This window comes from Silurus meridionalis, mitochondrion (genome assembly GCF_014805685.1).
Source record: "Silurus meridionalis mitochondrion, complete genome".
Taxonomy (NCBI): Eukaryota; Metazoa; Chordata; class Actinopteri; order Siluriformes; family Siluridae; genus Silurus; species Silurus meridionalis.
Window position 1 is genome coordinate 1 of NC_014866.1, and position 16,527 is coordinate 16,527.

A 16,527-nucleotide genomic window follows, 5' to 3' on the forward strand; every position below is an offset into this window, starting at 1 on the left:
GCTAGTGTAGCTTAAATCAAAGCATAACACTGAAGATGTTAAGACGAACCCTAGAAACGTTCCACAGGCACAAAGGCTTGGTCCTGACTTTACTATTAGCTTTAACCTAATTTATACATGCAAGTATCCGCATCCCTGTGAGAATGCCCTCAATCCTCCGCCCGAAGACGAGGAGCAGGCATCAGGCGCGCCCGCGCAGCCCAAGACGCCTTGCTACGCCACACCCCCAAGGGATTTCAGCAGTAATAAACATTAAGCCATAAGTGAAAACTTGACTTAGTTAGGGTCACACAGGGTCGGTAAAATTCGTGCCAGCCACCGCGGTTATACGAAAGACCCCAGTTAATAGATGCGGCGTAAAGGGTGGTTAAGGAATATAATAAATAAAGCTAAAGGCCCTCTAAGCCGTTATACGCACTCCGAGGGTACGAAGCCCAAACACGAAAGTAGCTTTAAGCCCCTCCTGACTCCACAAAAGCTAAGAAACAAACTGGGATTAGATACCCCACTATGCTTAGCCATAAACCCAGATGTACTTCTACAAATACATTCGCCAGGGGACTACGAGCACAGCTTACAACCCGAAGGACTTGGCGGTGTCTCAGACCCACCTAGAGGAGCCTGTTCTAGAACCGATAACCCCCGTTAAACCTCACCACTTCTTGTTTTCCCCGCCTATATACCGCCGTCGTCAGCTTACCCTGTGAAGGCCTAGCAGTAAGCAAAATGGACACACCCAAAAACGTCAGGTCGAGGTGTAGCGTACGAAGTGGGAAGAAATGGGCTACATTTTCTAAATAACAGAATATTTACGAACGGTACTTTGAAAACAAGTGCCCGAAGGTGGATTTAGTAAAAAAAAGCAAATAGAGAGTCCTTTTGAATTAGGCTCTGAGACGCGCACACACCGCCCGTCACTCTCCCCTCCAATAAAAATTTACACATATATATAATAACTCAACTACAAACACGGGGAGGCAAGTCGTAACATGGTAAGTGTACCGGAAGGTGCACTTGGAATAATCAGAGCGTGGCTGAGACAGCTAAGCATCTCCCTTACACCGAGAAGACATCCATGCAAATTGGATCGCCCTGAGCTAAACAGCTAGCTTAACCGCCCAGACAACTAAAACAACATTAAAATACTTAACAAAACCCCAACATATAAACTAAAACATTCTCCCGCCTAAGTATGTGCGACAGAAAAGGCAATCACTAAGCTACAAAAATAGTACCGCAAGGGAACGCTGAAAGAGAAATGAAACAAATCATTAAAGCACAACAAAGCAGAGACTAACCCTCGTACCTTTTGCATCATGATTTAGCCAGTCCCCCTGAGCAAAGCGCACTTTAGTTCAAACCCCCGAAACTAAGTGAGCTACCCCGAGACAGCCTATCAATTAGGGCCAACCCATCTCTGTGGCAAAAGAGTGGGAAGAGCTCCGGGTAGAGGTGACAAACCTACCGAACTTAGTTATAGCTGGTTACCTAAGAAATGAATAAAAGTTCAGCCTCGCACTCCTTGCCTCACAAATATCTAAAACCACACGAGCCAAAGAAATATGCGAGAGTTAGTCAAAGGGGGTACAGCCCCTTTGAAACAGGACACAACCTCATACAGGAGGTTAAAGATTATACTAAACAAGATACACCGCTTTAGTGGGCCTAAAAGCAGCCACCTAGACAGATAGCGTTAAAGCTCCAGCGGATTAAAAATCTATTATCCAAATAATTTATCTAAAACCCCTAACAATATTAGGTCGCCCCATGCCCACATGGAAGAGATACTGCTAAAATGAGTAATAAGAAGGAACCCCCTTCTCCATAGCCTACGTGTATATTAGATCGGACCCCCCACTAATAATTATCGAACCCAACCAAAGAGGGTAATGTGACCACACCAAACAACAAGAAAACATCACACCACCAAATCGTTAATCCCACACCGGAAGGCCAATAAGGAAAGACTAAAAGAAAAGGAAGGAACTCGGCAAACCCAAGCCTCGCCTGTTTACCAAAAACATCGCCTCCTGCAAAAATCAATGTATAGGAGGTCCTACCTGCCCAGTGACAAGTTAAACGGCCGCGGTATTTTGACCGTGCGAAGGTAGCGCAATCACTTGTCTTTTAAATGAAGACCTGTATGAATGGTGGAACGAGGGCTTAACTGTCTCCCTTTTCCAGTCAATGAAATTGATCTGCCCGTGCAGAAGCGGACATATTAATACAAGACGAGAAGACCCTTTGGAGCTTAAGATAAAAGACCAACTATGTCAAGAGGCTAAAAACATGACCTAAACTAAATAGCAACTGATCCTTATCTTCAGTTGGGGCGACTGCGGAAGAAAACAAAGCTTCCACGAGGATTGGGGCAAGCACCCTAAAGCCAAGAAAGACACTTCTAAGCCACAGAACATCTGACCACTTAAGATCCGGCCACCCGCCGATCAACGGACCAAGTTACCCTAGGGATAACAGCGCAATCCCCTTTCAGAGTTCATATCGACAAGGGGGTTTACGACCTCGATGTTGGATCAGGACATCCTAATGGTGCAGCCGCTATTAAGGGTTCGTTTGTTCAACGATTAAAGTCCTACGTGATCTGAGTTCAGACCGGAGCAATCCAGGTCAGTTTCTATCTGTAATGCCACTCTTCCCAGTACGAAAGGACCGGAAAAGAGGGGCCCATGTCACAAACACGCCCCATCCCTACTTAATGACAACAACTAAATTAAATAAAGGGAAGGCACAACCCCGCATCTAGACAAGATTATTAAGATGGCAGAGCCCGGTAATTGCAAAAGGCCTAAGCCCTTTCCGCCGGAGGTTCAAATCCTCCTCTTAATTATGTTAGCCTTACTAATAACACATGTAGTTAATCCCTTGGCCTACATTGTTCCCGTACTACTAGCAGTAGCCTTCTTAACCCTAATTGAACGGAAAGTACTAGGATACATACAATTACGTAAAGGCCCAAATGTAGTAGGCCCTTACGGGCTATTACAACCCATCGCAGATGGAGTTAAATTATTTATTAAAGAACCCGTACGCCCCTCCACTTCCTCTCCATTTCTATTCTTAATTACCCCCATATTAGCTCTCACCTTGGCCATAATACTATGAGCACCAATACCTATCCCGCACCCCGTAACCGACCTAAACCTAGGCATACTATTTATTCTGGCCCTATCCAGCCTAGCAGTATACTCCATCCTTGGCTCAGGCTGAGCCTCTAATTCAAAATACGCCCTAATTGGGGCCCTACGGGCAGTTGCCCAAACTATTTCATATGAAGTGAGTCTGGGCCTAATCTTGCTATCCATCATCATTTTCACAGGAGGTTTCACCCTTCAAATATTTAGCACAACTCAAGAAACAATCTGACTCCTATTACCAGCCTGGCCCCTAGCCGCTATATGATACATCTCCACCCTAGCAGAAACAAACCGGGCACCCTTCGACCTCACAGAAGGAGAGTCCGAGCTAGTATCAGGCTTCAATGTAGAGTATGCAGGAGGCCCCTTCGCACTATTTTTCCTGGCCGAGTACGCAAACATTCTTCTAATAAATACCCTATCAGCCATTCTCTTCTTAGGCGCAACACATATTCCAACAATACCAGAACTCGCATCCGCCAACATTATAACTAAAGCTGCACTACTATCCATACTATTCCTATGAGTACGTGCCTCCTACCCACGATTCCGATATGACCAACTCATACATCTAGTATGAAAAAATTTTTTACCAATAACACTAGCCCTTATTTTATGACATGCCGCACTACCAATTGCCTTCACCGGACTGCCCCCACAACTATAATGGAGCTGTGCCCGAATGCCAAAGGACCACTTTGATAGAGTGAATTATGGAGGCTAAAATCCTCCCAGCTCCTTAGAAAGAAGGGACTCGAACCCGTATCCTGGAGATCAAAACTCCAAGTGCTTCCATTACACCACTTCCTAGTAAGATCAGCTAATTAAGCTTTTGGGCCCATACCCCAAAAATGTAGGTTAAACCCCTTCTCTTATCAATGAGCCCCTACGTCATTACAATCCTCCTATCAAGCCTAGGGCTAGGCACAACCCTCACATTCATAAGCTCACACTGACTACTAGCCTGGATGGGCTTAGAAATCAACACACTAGCAATCCTACCCCTTATAGCCCAACACCACCACCCTCGAGCAGTAGAAGCCACCACCAAATATTTTCTAGCCCAAGCTGCCGCAGCGGCAACCATTTTATTTGCCAGCACTATCAATGCTTGAACAACAGGAGAATGAGATATCTGCTGCCTAACCCACCCAATCGCAACAACACTAACAATCATGGCCCTGGCATTAAAAGTAGGCTTAGCTCCCATACATTTTTGAATGCCCCCCGTCATACAAGGACTAGATCTGCCGACAGGACTAATTATAGCAACCTGGCAAAAACTAGCACCATTCGCACTAATTATTCAAATCGCCCCCTTTACTAACCCCCAAGTAATTACCGCCCTGGGACTTCTATCCGTCTTCATCGGAGGCTGAGGAGGCCTCAACCAAACCCAACTACGTAAAATTCTAGCCTACTCATCAATTGCCCACCTAGGCTGAATAATTATTATTGTACAATTTAAACCCCAACTAACAATCTTGGCCCTCGTTACCTACATCTTAATGACCGCCGCAATCTTCCTTACATTTAAAATAACCTCTGCAACAAAAATCAATACCCTAGCCACAAGCTGGTCAAAAGCTCCCCTTCTTACAGCAACAGCAGCCCTTTCCCTCCTCTCACTAGGAGGGCTCCCCCCACTCACAGGATTTATACCAAAATGACTGATTCTACAAGAACTCACGACACAAAACCTCCCGCTCACCGCAACAATGGCAGCACTCAGCGCCCTCCTAAGCCTCTACTTCTACTTACGACTATGCTACTCCATAACCCTTACAATTTCCCCCAATACAAACAATGCATCAACCCCATGACGTCTACAAAGCACACAAAATACAATACCCCTAGCCGCCTTCACAGCATCAACCCTCCTTCTACTCCCTCTAACCCCACTAGCACAAGCGCTAGTCAACTAGAGATTTAGGATAACACTAGACCAAAAGCCTTCAAAGCTTTAAGCAGGAGTGAAAATCTCCTAATCTCTGTATAAGGCTTGCGGGACTCTATCCCACAGCTTCTGAATGCAACCCAGACACTTTAATTAAGCTAAAGCCTTACTAGATGAGAAGGCCTCGATCCTACAAACTCCTAGTTAACAGCTAGACGCTCAAGCCAGCGAGCATTCATCTACTTTCCCCGCCTGTTCGTCGAATAAAGGCGGGGAAAGCCCCGGGAGGCGTTAACCTCCATCTCTGGATTTGCAATCCAACGTGTCATACACCACAAAGCTTTTATGATAGGAAAAGGATTTAAACCTTTGTTCATGGAGCTACAATCCACCGCCTAGCCCTCGGCCATCCTACCTGTGACAATCACGCGCTGATTTTTCTCAACTAACCATAAAGACATTGGCACCCTTTACCTAGTATTTGGTGCCTGAGCCGGAATAGTCGGCACAGCCTTAAGTCTCCTAATCCGAGCAGAGCTAGCCCAACCTGGCGCCCTCCTGGGTGATGATCAAATCTATAACGTCATCGTTACTGCTCACGCCTTTGTAATAATCTTCTTTATAGTAATACCAATTATGATCGGAGGATTTGGAAACTGGCTTGTACCCCTCATGATCGGGGCACCGGACATGGCCTTCCCCCGAATAAATAACATAAGCTTCTGGCTTCTCCCTCCCTCCTTCCTACTACTACTAGCCTCCTCTGGAGTTGAAGCAGGGGCAGGAACAGGGTGGACCGTTTACCCCCCTCTTGCAGGAAACCTTGCCCATGCAGGAGCTTCTGTAGATTTAACAATCTTTTCACTACATCTAGCAGGTGTGTCCTCTATTCTTGGAGCCATTAATTTCATTACAACTATCATTAACATGAAGCCCCCAGCCATCTCACAGTACCAAACACCTTTATTTGTGTGGGCCGTACTAATTACAGCAGTCCTTTTGCTCCTATCCCTGCCAGTCCTGGCCGCAGGGATCACAATACTTCTGACTGACCGAAACTTAAATACTACCTTCTTCGACCCGGCAGGGGGAGGAGATCCAATCCTTTACCAACATCTTTTCTGATTTTTCGGACACCCAGAAGTCTACATTCTGATTCTACCCGGATTTGGAATAATTTCTCATATTGTGGCCTACTATGCCGGTAAAAAAGAACCATTCGGCTACATGGGAATGGTCTGAGCTATAATGGCCATTGGTCTCCTAGGCTTCATCGTATGGGCCCATCACATATTCACAGTAGGAATAGACGTAGACACACGGGCATACTTTACATCCGCAACAATAATTATCGCAATCCCAACAGGGGTTAAAGTATTTAGCTGATTAGCCACCCTCCACGGAGGGTCTATTAAATGAGAAACGCCAATACTATGGGCTCTCGGGTTTATTTTCCTATTTACAGTTGGAGGGCTCACCGGAATTGTATTAGCCAACTCATCCCTAGATATTGTATTACATGACACCTACTATGTCGTAGCCCACTTTCACTACGTTCTATCGATGGGGGCCGTATTTGCAATCATAGGAGCTTTCGTTCACTGATTCCCCCTTTTTACAGGCTACACAATGCACGACACCTGAACAAAAATTCACTTTGGAACTATATTTGTAGGCGTAAATCTTACCTTCTTCCCCCAACACTTCCTAGGCCTAGCCGGAATACCACGGCGGTACTCAGACTACCCAGACGCATACTCACTATGAAATATTGTCTCGTCCATCGGCTCCTTAATCTCCCTAGTAGCAGTCGTAATATTCTTATATATCCTATGAGAAGCTTTCACCGCCAAACGAGAAGTACTCTCCGTTGAATTAACTGCCACAAACGTAGAATGACTGCACGGATGTCCTCCTCCCTACCACACATTTGAGGAACCAGCATTCGTACAAGTACAGACAAACTAACGAGAAAGGAAGGAATCGAACCCCCATAAACTAGTTTCAAGCCAGTCACATAACCACTCTGTCACTTTCTTCCATAAGATACTAGTAAAATGATTATTACCTTGCCTTGTCAAGGCAAAATTGCAGGTTAAAGCCCTGCGTATCTTAAGCTTATAGCTTAATGGCACACCCCTCACAACTAGGATTCCAAGACGCGGCCTCCCCTGTAATAGAAGAACTTCTCCACTTCCATGACCATGCCTTAATAATCGTTTTTTTAATTAGCACCCTAGTCCTATATATTATTGTTGTAATAGTTACCACTAAGCTCACCAATAAATACATTCTAGACTCCCAAGAAATTGAAGTTGTATGAACAATTTTACCAGCAGTAATCCTTATTATGATTGCCCTGCCCTCCCTACGAATTTTATATCTAATAGACGAAGTCAATGACCCCCATCTTACTGTAAAAGCCATGGGCCACCAATGATACTGAAGCTACGAATACACAGACTATGAAAACCTGGCCTTTGACTCCTACATAGTCCCAACACAAGACTTGGCCCCCGGACAGTTCCGACTCCTAGAAACAGACCACCGAATAGTGGTCCCAATAGAATCTCCCGTCCGAGTCCTAGTATCAGCCGAAGACGTCCTACATTCATGGGCAGTCCCAGCACTTGGTATTAAATTAGACGCCGTCCCAGGACGACTTAACCAAACATCTTTCATTACCTCCCGCCCTGGCGTATTCTATGGACAATGTTCTGAAATCTGTGGGGCCAATCACAGCTTCATACCAATTGTTGTAGAAGCCGTCCCGCTAGAACACTTTGAGAACTGATCCTCCCTCATACTTGAAGACGCCTCACTGAGAAGCTAAATAGGGATTAGCATTAGCCTTTTAAGCTAAAGATTGGTGGCCCCCAACCACCCCCAGTGATATGCCACAATTAAACCCCGCCCCATGATTTGCAATTCTTGTATTCTCGTGACTAATCTTCCTAACAGTAATTCCTAACAAAGTTTTAAATCACACCTTTACAAATGAAGTTACAGCTCTCAATGCTGAAGAGCTTAAATCAGACACCTGAAACTGACCATGGCACTAAATCTATTTGATCAATTTATAAGCCCCACACATCTGGGTGTTCCCCTAATTGCTATTGCCCTTACCCTGCCTTGAATCCTTGTGCCTTCTCCAACCAACCGCTACCAAAATAACCGACTAATCTCTCTCCAAAATTGATTCATCAAAACTTTCACCCACCAGTTATTAATACCATTAAATCAAGGAGGACATAAATGAGCAATAATTTTAGCCTCCCTAATAATTTTTATTCTTACTCTAAACATACTAGGGCTTCTCCCCTACACCTTTACCCCTACAACACAACTATCCCTAAATATAGGCTTGGCCGTTCCACTATGACTAGCCACAGTTATCATTGGCCTGCGAAATCAGCCAACAGTGGCCCTAGGCCATCTCCTGCCAGAAGGCACCCCAATCCTACTAATCCCCGTACTAATTATTATTGAAACCATTAGCCTATTTATTCGCCCGCTCGCCTTAGGGGTCCGACTTACCGCCAACCTAACAGCCGGACACTTACTCATCCAACTAATCTCAACCGCAACCATCACTCTAATGCCTATAATAACGACCGTGGCAGCACTTACCGCTGTACTTCTAGTGCTCCTAACTCTCCTAGAAGTTGCAGTAGCTATCATCCAAGCCTATGTTTTCGTACTTCTACTAAGCCTCTACCTACAAGAAAACGTCTAATGACCCACCAAGCACACGCATATCACATGGTTGACCCAAGCCCATGGCCCCTAACCGGCGCAGTAGCTGCTCTCCTAATAACATCAGGTTTAGCAATCTGATTTCATTTCCACTCAACAATTCTCCTGACGCTAGGCCTAGTATTACTCCTGCTCACAATATACCAATGATGACGAGACATTGTACGAGAAGGCACTTTCCAAGGACATCATACCCCTCCCGTCCAGAAAGGCCTGCGATACGGGATAATCCTGTTTATTACATCAGAAGTCTTCTTCTTCCTAGGGTTCTTCTGAGCATTTTACCACTCCAGCCTCGCACCAACCCCCGAACTAGGAGGCTGCTGGCCTCCAACGGGCATTACAACACTAGACCCATTCGAAGTCCCTCTCCTAAACACTGCCGTACTCCTGGCATCTGGCGTTACAGTAACATGAGCCCACCACAGCCTAATAGAAGGAGAGCGCAAACAAGCAATCCAATCACTTATCTTAACAATCCTACTAGGATTTTACTTCACCGCACTTCAAGCCATGGAATACTATGAGGCCCCCTTCACCATCGCTGACGGGGTCTACGGTTCAACTTTCTTCGTAGCAACAGGCTTCCACGGACTCCATGTAATTATCGGCTCAACCTTCCTTGCAACCTGCCTACTCCGGCAAATTCAATACCATTTTACATCAGAACATCACTTTGGATTTGAAGCAGCCGCCTGATACTGACATTTCGTAGACGTCGTATGACTATTCTTATACGTCTCTATTTACTGATGAGGCTCATATCTTTCTAGTATTCAAAGTTAGTACGAGTGACTTCCAATCACCTAGTCTTGGTTAAACCCCAAGGAAAGATAATGAACTTAATTATAACCATTATACTTATCACTACAGCACTATCCACAATTTTAGCCCTAGTGTCCTTCTGACTCCCCCAAATAAATCCAGACGCAGAAAAACTCTCCCCCTACGAATGTGGGTTTGACCCTCTTGGATCAGCACGTCTCCCGTTCTCCCTTCGATTTTTCCTAATCGCCATCCTCTTTCTACTATTTGATCTAGAAATTGCGCTACTGCTCCCCCTCCCCTGAGGCAATCAGCTACCAGACCCAACCTATACCCTCCTATACGCCGCAGCCGTACTGATCCTGCTCACACTAGGCTTAATTTACGAGTGGATACAAGGAGGCCTAGAATGAGCTGAATAGGGGATTAGTCCAAATATAAGACCTCTGATTTCGGCTCAGAAGACCGCGGTTCAAATCCGCGATCCCCTTATGACACCTGTATACTTCAGCTTTACATCAGCATTTACCTTGGGACTCTTGGGCCTAGCCTTCCACCGCACCCACCTCCTATCTGCACTCCTTTGTCTGGAGGGAATAATATTATCCCTATTTATTGCATTAGCCTTATGAATGCTGCAACTAGAATCCACTGCTTTCTCCGCAGCCCCCATCCTCCTACTAGCCTTTTCAGCCTGCGAAGCCAGTGCAGGCCTGGCCCTACTAGTTGCCACCGCCCGGACCCACGGAACTGATCGATTACAAGCCCTAAGCCTCCTACAATGCTAAAAATCTTATTGCCTACAATTATACTATTACCCACAATCTGATTCTCCCCTCCCAAATGATTATGAGTCACTTCAACACTCCAAAGCCTGCTTATTGCCCTACTTAGCCTTACTTGAGTCAAATGGTGCTCAGAAACAGGCTGAACCTCTTCTAACCTGTACATAGGCACAGACCCCCTATCAACCCCCCTCCTAATCTTAACTTGTTGACTCTTGCCCCTTATAATCTTAGCAAGCCAAAACCACATCAAAACTGAGCCAATCAGCCGCCAACGAAACTATATCACCCTTCTAGCCTCCTTACAAATCTTCCTAATTATAGCATTTGGGGCCACCGAAATCATCATATTCTATGTTATATTTGAAGCAACCCTCATTCCAACCCTAATTATTATTACTCGCTGAGGCAACCAAGCTGAACGCTTAAGTGCAGGCACATACTTCCTCTTTTATACACTAGCAGGGTCCCTTCCATTACTAGTTGCCCTGCTATTACTTCACCAAAACACAAACACATTATCAATACTGATTATTCAATACTCACACCCCCTAATTCTTAACTCATGAGGAGACAAAATTTGGTGGGCAGGATGCTTAATCGCCTTCCTAGTAAAGATGCCTCTCTACGGGGTCCACTTATGACTACCAAAAGCCCACGTAGAGGCCCCAGTAGCCGGCTCAATAGTACTAGCTGCAATTCTCCTAAAACTTGGGGGCTATGGCATAATACGCATAATAGTAATTTTAGACCCCCTATCAAAAGACCTAGTGTATCCAATTATTGCCCTAGCCCTATGAGGAATCATCATGACAGGCTCAATCTGTTTACGACAAACAGACCTAAAATCACTAATCGCCTACTCCTCCGTAAGTCACATAGGCCTGGTTGCAGGGGGAATCCTAATCCAAACACCATGAGGATTTACCGGAGCCCTAGTGTTAATAATTGCCCACGGCCTAGTCTCCTCAGCCCTCTTCTGCCTAGCCAACACAACCTACGAACGCACCCACAGCCGGACAATAATCCTTGCCCGAGGATTACAAGCTATTTTCCCCCTAACAGCCACTTGATGGTTTGTCTCTAACCTCGCAAACCTAGCCCTCCCCCCACTACCAAACCTCATAGGAGAGTTAGTCATTATTACAGCAATATTCAACTGATCCCCCCTGACTCTAGTACTAACTGGGACGGGAACCCTAATCACTGCAGCCTACTCCCTTTACCTCTTCTTAATAACTCAACGAGGGCCCCTTCCACAACACATCATTAACCTACAACCCTTCCACACGCGTGAACACCTACTAATAACGCTACACCTTCTTCCAGTCCTTCTCCTCATTTTAAAGCCCGAAATCATATGAGGCTGATGATACTGTAGATATAGTTTAACTTAAAACATTAGATTGTGGTTCTAAAAACAGAGGTTAAATCCCTCTTATCCACCGAAAGAGGCCGAGGGCAGTAAGGACTGCTAATCCCTATTTCCATGGTTAAACTCCGTGGCTCATTCAAAGCTTCTAAAGGATAATAGTTAATCCGTTGGTCTTAGGAACCAAAAACTCTTGGTGCAACTCCAAGTAGCAGCTATGGTAAATATTATTATAACTACCACTCTTCTTTTAACCCTAACAATCCTAATTTTACCCCTAATACTAACCCTACACCCCAAACCGCTAAATCAAGACTGAGCCATAAAACACGCAAAAACCGCCGTAAGCCTAGCATTCCTTATCAGCACAATCCCGCTAATTATTTTTCTAGATCAAGGAACAGAAAGCATCATTACCACCTGGTCCTGAATAAACATCACAAGCTTTGACATCAACATTAGCTTTAAATTCGACCACTACTCCCTAATCTTTACCCCCATTGCCCTATACGTAACATGATCAATTCTAGAATTTGCATCATGATACATACACGCAGATCCAAACTTAAACCGGTTCTTTAAATACCTACTACTATTCCTAGTAGCTATAATTATCCTAGTTACCGCCAATAACCTATTCCAACTATTTATCGGCTGAGAAGGAGTAGGTATTATATCTTTCCTACTAATTGGATGGTGGCACGGGCGAGCAGACGCCAACACAGCCGCCCTACAAGCAGTGCTTTATAACCGCGTAGGAGACATTGGCCTAATTCTCGCCATAGCCTGAATTGCCATAAACCTTAATTCATGAGAAATCCCCCAAATCTTTCTAATATCTAAAAATCTTGATATAACCTTGCCATCAATGGGCTTAATCTTGGCCGCTACGGGAAAATCAGCCCAATTCGGCCTACACCCCTGGCTCCCCTCAGCAATAGAAGGCCCAACCCCAGTATCCGCCCTATTACACTCAAGCACAATAGTAGTCGCAGGCATTTTCCTATTAATTCGCCTTCACCCCCTAATAGAAAATAATCAACTAGCCCTAACCACCTGCTTATGCCTGGGGGCCCTAACAACCCTATTTACTGCAACCTGCGCCCTAACTCAAAACGACATCAAAAAAATTGTAGCATTCTCAACATCAAGCCAACTAGGCCTAATAATAGTTACTATTGGACTAAACCAACCACAACTGGCCTTCCTACACATCTGCACCCACGCCTTCTTTAAAGCAATACTATTTTTATGCTCCGGCTCAATTATTCACAGCCTTAATGATGAGCAGGACATTCGAAAAATAGGGGGCCTCCACAAACTAATGCCCTTCACTTCCTCCTGTCTAATTATTGGGAGCCTCGCCCTAACAGGAACCCCCTTCCTAACAGGCTTCTTCTCCAAAGACGCAATCATCGAAGCACTCAACACCTCCCATCTAAACGCCTGAGCCCTAGCCCTAACACTACTTGCTACCTCTTTCACCGCAGTATACAGCCTACGAGTCGTCTTCTTCGTAACAATAGGCTCCCCCCGATTTTCCGCCTTATCTCCAATTAACGAAAATCACCCCGAAATAGTAGCATCTATCCAACGACTGGCCTGAGGGAGCATTATTGCAGGCCTCATTATTACCTCAAACTTCCTACCATCCAAAACCCCTGTCATAACAATACCCCCGTCCCTTAAATTAGCCGCACTAATGGTAACAATCACAGGCCTCATCATTGCTCTCGCCCTGGCCACAGCAGCAACTAAACAAATCAAAATTATGCCCGCCCTCACACCTCACAACTTCTCAAACATGCTAGGCTTCTTCCCGCCAATTATCCACCGCTCAATTCCAAAATTCAGCCTCGCCCTAGGAAAACAAGCCACCAAGCTAGACCGACAATGAATAGAAACAGGACCAAAAGGATTTCTTCCCCTCCACGCCTCCTTATCCTCAATATTTGATAATATCGACACTAACATTGTTAAAGTTTATCTAGCCTTCTACCTAATCTCAACAGCCCTGGCTATTATTCTCCTAACTCTTCTTTAAACCGCCCGAAGCGCCCCACGGCTCAATCCCCGGGTCAACTCCAAAACCACAAAAAGACACAACAATAAAACTCAAGCACATACCACCAACATCCCGCCCCCAACAAAATATATTAAAGAAACCCCTCCAATATCTCCGCGCATAACAAAAAACTCTTTAAACTCATCCACAACAATTCAACAATCCCCATACTCCCCTCAAAACCACACCATAGCCGCCCCCACCCCTAACAAATACATCAGCACATAAGTCTTAACAGACCCAGCCCCCCACGTCTCAGGAAAAGGCTCAGCAGCCAAAGCTGCAGAATATGCAAACACAACTAATATTCCCCCTAAATAAATCAAAAACAGCATTAAACCAACTAATGACCCACCATGCCCTACTAAAATACCACAACCAACCCCTGCAGCCATAGCTAGCCCCAAAGCAGCAAAATAGGGCGCCGGGTTAGAAGCAACCCCAACCAAACCAACCACCAAGCATAATAATAACAAATTAAGAAAATATATCATAATTCCCGCCAGGATTTTAACCAGGACTAATGACTTGAAAAACCACCGTTGTAATTCAACTACGAAAACTATGGTAACCCGAAAAACCCATCCCCTATTTAAAATTATTAACAACGCACTAATTGACTTACCAGCCCCCTCTAATATCTCCGCATGATGAAACTTTGGCTCCCTACTACTACTGTGTCTTATGATACAAATTCTTACAGGACTATTTTTAGCCATACACTACACCTCAGATATCTCAACCGCCTTCTCCTCCGTAGCCCATATCTGCCGAGACGTAAACTACGGCTGACTCATCCGTAACATTCATGCCAACGGAGCCTCTTTCTTTTTCATCTGCCTCTACCTACACGTAGGACGAGGCCTTTATTATGGGTCCTACCTCTATAAAGAAACCTGAAACATTGGCGTAGTATTATTACTACTAGTTATAATAACAGCCTTTGTCGGATATGTACTACCCTGAGGACAAATATCCTTCTGAGGCGCTACAGTAATTACAAATTTACTATCCGCCGTACCATACATAGGAGATGCCCTAGTACAATGAATCTGAGGAGGCTTTTCTGTAGACAACGCAACCCTCACACGATTCTTCGCATTCCACTTCATCCTACCATTCGCCATTGTAGCCGCCACACTTCTCCACGCCCTCTTTCTACATGAAACAGGCTCAAATAACCCAACAGGCCTAAACTCTGACACAGACAAAATTTCCTTCCACCCATATTTCTCATATAAAGACCTCTTAGGCTTTATTATTTTACTTACAGCCCTCACGGCCCTAGCATTATTCTCCCCAAACCTTTTAGGAGACCCCGAAAACTTTACACCAGCCAACCCCCTAGTGACTCCTCCCCACATCAAGCCAGAGTGATACTTCCTATTTGCATACGCTATCCTACGCTCAATCCCAAACAAACTAGGAGGGGTCTTAGCACTACTACTATCCATCCTAGTACTAATAATTGTTCCCCTGCTACACACCTCCAAACAACAAGGACTTACCTTCCGCCCACTAGCCCAGCTCCTATTCTGAGCCTTAGTAGCAGACGTCCTAATCCTAACCTGAATCGGAGGGATACCAGTTGAACATCCCTTCGTCATTATTGGACAAGTCGCCTCTATCTTATACTTCTCACTATTCCTTATTCTCAACCCCCTGGCAGGCCTGCTAGAGAATAAATACATAAACTTTAACTGCCCTAGTAGCTTAGCTTAAAGCGCCGGTCTTGTAATCCGGAGATCGAAGGTTAAAATCCTTCCTAGCGCCAGAAAAGAGAGATTTTAACTCCCACCCCTAACTCCCAAAGCTAGGATTCTAAATTAAACTATTTTCTGAAACCATAAAAGTCTAGACATGCACAATATACGCTATGGTATAGTACATAATATGCATAACCTGGCACTATGGTATAGTACATATTATGTATAATATTACATTATGGTATAATACATTAAACTAAATATCCCCTACAAACCATCAAACCATATTTGCTAAGAGCATAAAACGAAACAGGACATAAAACATACATATATAATCACCCTAAAACTCCAACAAAACACATAAACCAGAGGACCCTTATAGTTTACCCGAACATAACTAATTGTTTAACAACCTGAACTTGCTTGGAAAATGTTTAGTAGTGAGAGACCATCAACCTCTTTATACCTTAAGGTACAACATCCTTGATAGGGTCAGGGACAAAACTTGTGGGGGTTGTACAACTTGCACTATTACTGGCATCTGGTTCCTATTTCAGGTCCATAACTGATTTATTCCACTCATTCTGCATTATCCTGGCATAGGTTAATGGTGTGACAACGAATTAGCAAACACCCCCCATGCCAAGGCGTTCATTTAAAGGCATGGGGTTTCTTTTTTTTTAGGTCACTTTCACCTGGCAATTTCATGCACACTCCCACAACCTCTGGAAAGAGTCCATACATAATGTTGTTTCAAGGAACCTATGTGCGTGTTTTAATGACATAACTGGCCCGCGCATTCCTCTATTCCACGTGCATAAGGTTATTCTTTACTCCACATACTCCTATGAGATTGCCCCCCCTCTCCTCCCACGCACGCGCGCGGCAAACCCCCCTACCCCCTACGCCCAGCGAGTCCTAATTAATCCTGTCAAACCCCAAAAGCAGGTAAGGCTCGATTGGCGTAATCAACGAGTAATTGCGTGTGCTGATATATAGTGTTATAAATTTGAATTATATTATATA

General features: G+C 44.7%; 13 protein-coding genes across 13 annotated transcripts, besides 25 other annotated features; 12 read left to right on the forward strand and 1 right to left on the reverse strand. All coding sequences in view use genetic code 2, as the record gives it.

Moving 5' to 3' along the window:
* Nucleotides 1-70, forward strand: a tRNA (tRNA-Phe).
* Nucleotides 71-1,024, forward strand: an rRNA (s-rRNA).
* Nucleotides 1,025-1,096, forward strand: a tRNA (tRNA-Val).
* Nucleotides 1,097-2,772, forward strand: an rRNA (l-rRNA).
* Nucleotides 2,773-2,847, forward strand: a tRNA (tRNA-Leu).
* ND1 (NADH dehydrogenase subunit 1) lies at nucleotides 2,848-3,822 on the forward strand. Its single transcript has one exon. It carries the CDS (start codon nucleotides 2,848-2,850, stop codon nucleotides 3,820-3,822), a length of 975 nt encoding a protein of 324 aa, YP_004123337.1.
* A 1-nt stretch (nucleotide 3,823) lies between these two features.
* Nucleotides 3,824-3,895, forward strand: a tRNA (tRNA-Ile).
* Nucleotides 3,895-3,965, reverse strand: a tRNA (tRNA-Gln).
* Nucleotides 3,965-4,033, forward strand: a tRNA (tRNA-Met).
* ND2 (NADH dehydrogenase subunit 2) lies at nucleotides 4,034-5,078 on the forward strand. Its single transcript has one exon. A coding segment is annotated over exon 1 (1,045 nt).
* Nucleotides 5,079-5,149, forward strand: a tRNA (tRNA-Trp).
* Nucleotides 5,150-5,151: 2 nt separating this feature from the next.
* Nucleotides 5,152-5,220, reverse strand: a tRNA (tRNA-Ala).
* A 1-nt stretch (nucleotide 5,221) lies between these two features.
* Nucleotides 5,222-5,294, reverse strand: a tRNA (tRNA-Asn).
* A 34-nt stretch (nucleotides 5,295-5,328) lies between these two features.
* Nucleotides 5,329-5,394, reverse strand: a tRNA (tRNA-Cys).
* Nucleotides 5,395-5,398: 4 nt separating this feature from the next.
* Nucleotides 5,399-5,468, reverse strand: a tRNA (tRNA-Tyr).
* A 1-nt stretch (nucleotide 5,469) lies between these two features.
* COX1 (cytochrome c oxidase subunit I) lies at nucleotides 5,470-7,020 on the forward strand. Its single transcript has one exon. The coding sequence runs from the start codon at nucleotides 5,470-5,472 to the stop codon at nucleotides 7,018-7,020; it is 1,551 nt and encodes a 516-aa protein (YP_004123339.1).
* Nucleotides 7,021-7,091, reverse strand: a tRNA (tRNA-Ser).
* Nucleotides 7,092-7,095: 4 nt separating this feature from the next.
* Nucleotides 7,096-7,167, forward strand: a tRNA (tRNA-Asp).
* A 13-nt stretch (nucleotides 7,168-7,180) lies between these two features.
* On the forward strand, nucleotides 7,181-7,871 carry COX2 (cytochrome c oxidase subunit II). The gene has a single exon. A coding segment is annotated over exon 1 (691 nt).
* Nucleotides 7,872-7,945, forward strand: a tRNA (tRNA-Lys).
* Nucleotide 7,946: 1 nt separating this feature from the next.
* Nucleotides 7,947-8,114, forward strand: ATP8 (ATP synthase F0 subunit 8). Its single transcript has one exon. The coding sequence runs from the start codon at nucleotides 7,947-7,949 to the stop codon at nucleotides 8,112-8,114; it is 168 nt and encodes a 55-aa protein (YP_004123341.1).
* ATP6 (ATP synthase F0 subunit 6) lies at nucleotides 8,105-8,788 on the forward strand. The gene has a single exon. It carries the CDS (start codon nucleotides 8,105-8,107, stop codon nucleotides 8,786-8,788), a length of 684 nt encoding a protein of 227 aa, YP_004123342.1.
* Nucleotides 8,788-9,571, forward strand: COX3 (cytochrome c oxidase subunit III). The gene has a single exon. A coding segment is annotated over exon 1 (784 nt).
* Nucleotides 9,572-9,644, forward strand: a tRNA (tRNA-Gly).
* On the forward strand, nucleotides 9,645-9,993 carry ND3 (NADH dehydrogenase subunit 3). The gene has a single exon. A coding segment is annotated over exon 1 (349 nt).
* Nucleotides 9,994-10,064, forward strand: a tRNA (tRNA-Arg).
* Nucleotides 10,065-10,361, forward strand: ND4L (NADH dehydrogenase subunit 4L). Its single transcript has one exon. The coding sequence runs from the start codon at nucleotides 10,065-10,067 to the stop codon at nucleotides 10,359-10,361; it is 297 nt and encodes a 98-aa protein (YP_004123345.1).
* ND4 (NADH dehydrogenase subunit 4) lies at nucleotides 10,355-11,735 on the forward strand. Its single transcript has one exon. A coding segment is annotated over exon 1 (1,381 nt).
* Nucleotides 11,736-11,805, forward strand: a tRNA (tRNA-His).
* Nucleotides 11,806-11,874, forward strand: a tRNA (tRNA-Ser).
* Nucleotides 11,875-11,947, forward strand: a tRNA (tRNA-Leu).
* On the forward strand, nucleotides 11,948-13,774 carry ND5 (NADH dehydrogenase subunit 5). Its single transcript has one exon. The coding sequence runs from the start codon at nucleotides 11,948-11,950 to the stop codon at nucleotides 13,772-13,774; it is 1,827 nt and encodes a 608-aa protein (YP_004123347.1).
* Nucleotides 13,771-14,289, reverse strand: ND6 (NADH dehydrogenase subunit 6). The gene has a single exon. The coding sequence runs from the start codon at nucleotides 14,287-14,289 to the stop codon at nucleotides 13,771-13,773; it is 519 nt and encodes a 172-aa protein (YP_004123348.1).
* Nucleotides 14,290-14,358, reverse strand: a tRNA (tRNA-Glu).
* Nucleotide 14,359: 1 nt separating this feature from the next.
* On the forward strand, nucleotides 14,360-15,497 carry CYTB (cytochrome b). Its single transcript has one exon. A coding segment is annotated over exon 1 (1,138 nt).
* Nucleotides 15,498-15,568, forward strand: a tRNA (tRNA-Thr).
* Nucleotides 15,567-15,636, reverse strand: a tRNA (tRNA-Pro).
* Nucleotides 15,637-16,527: a D loop.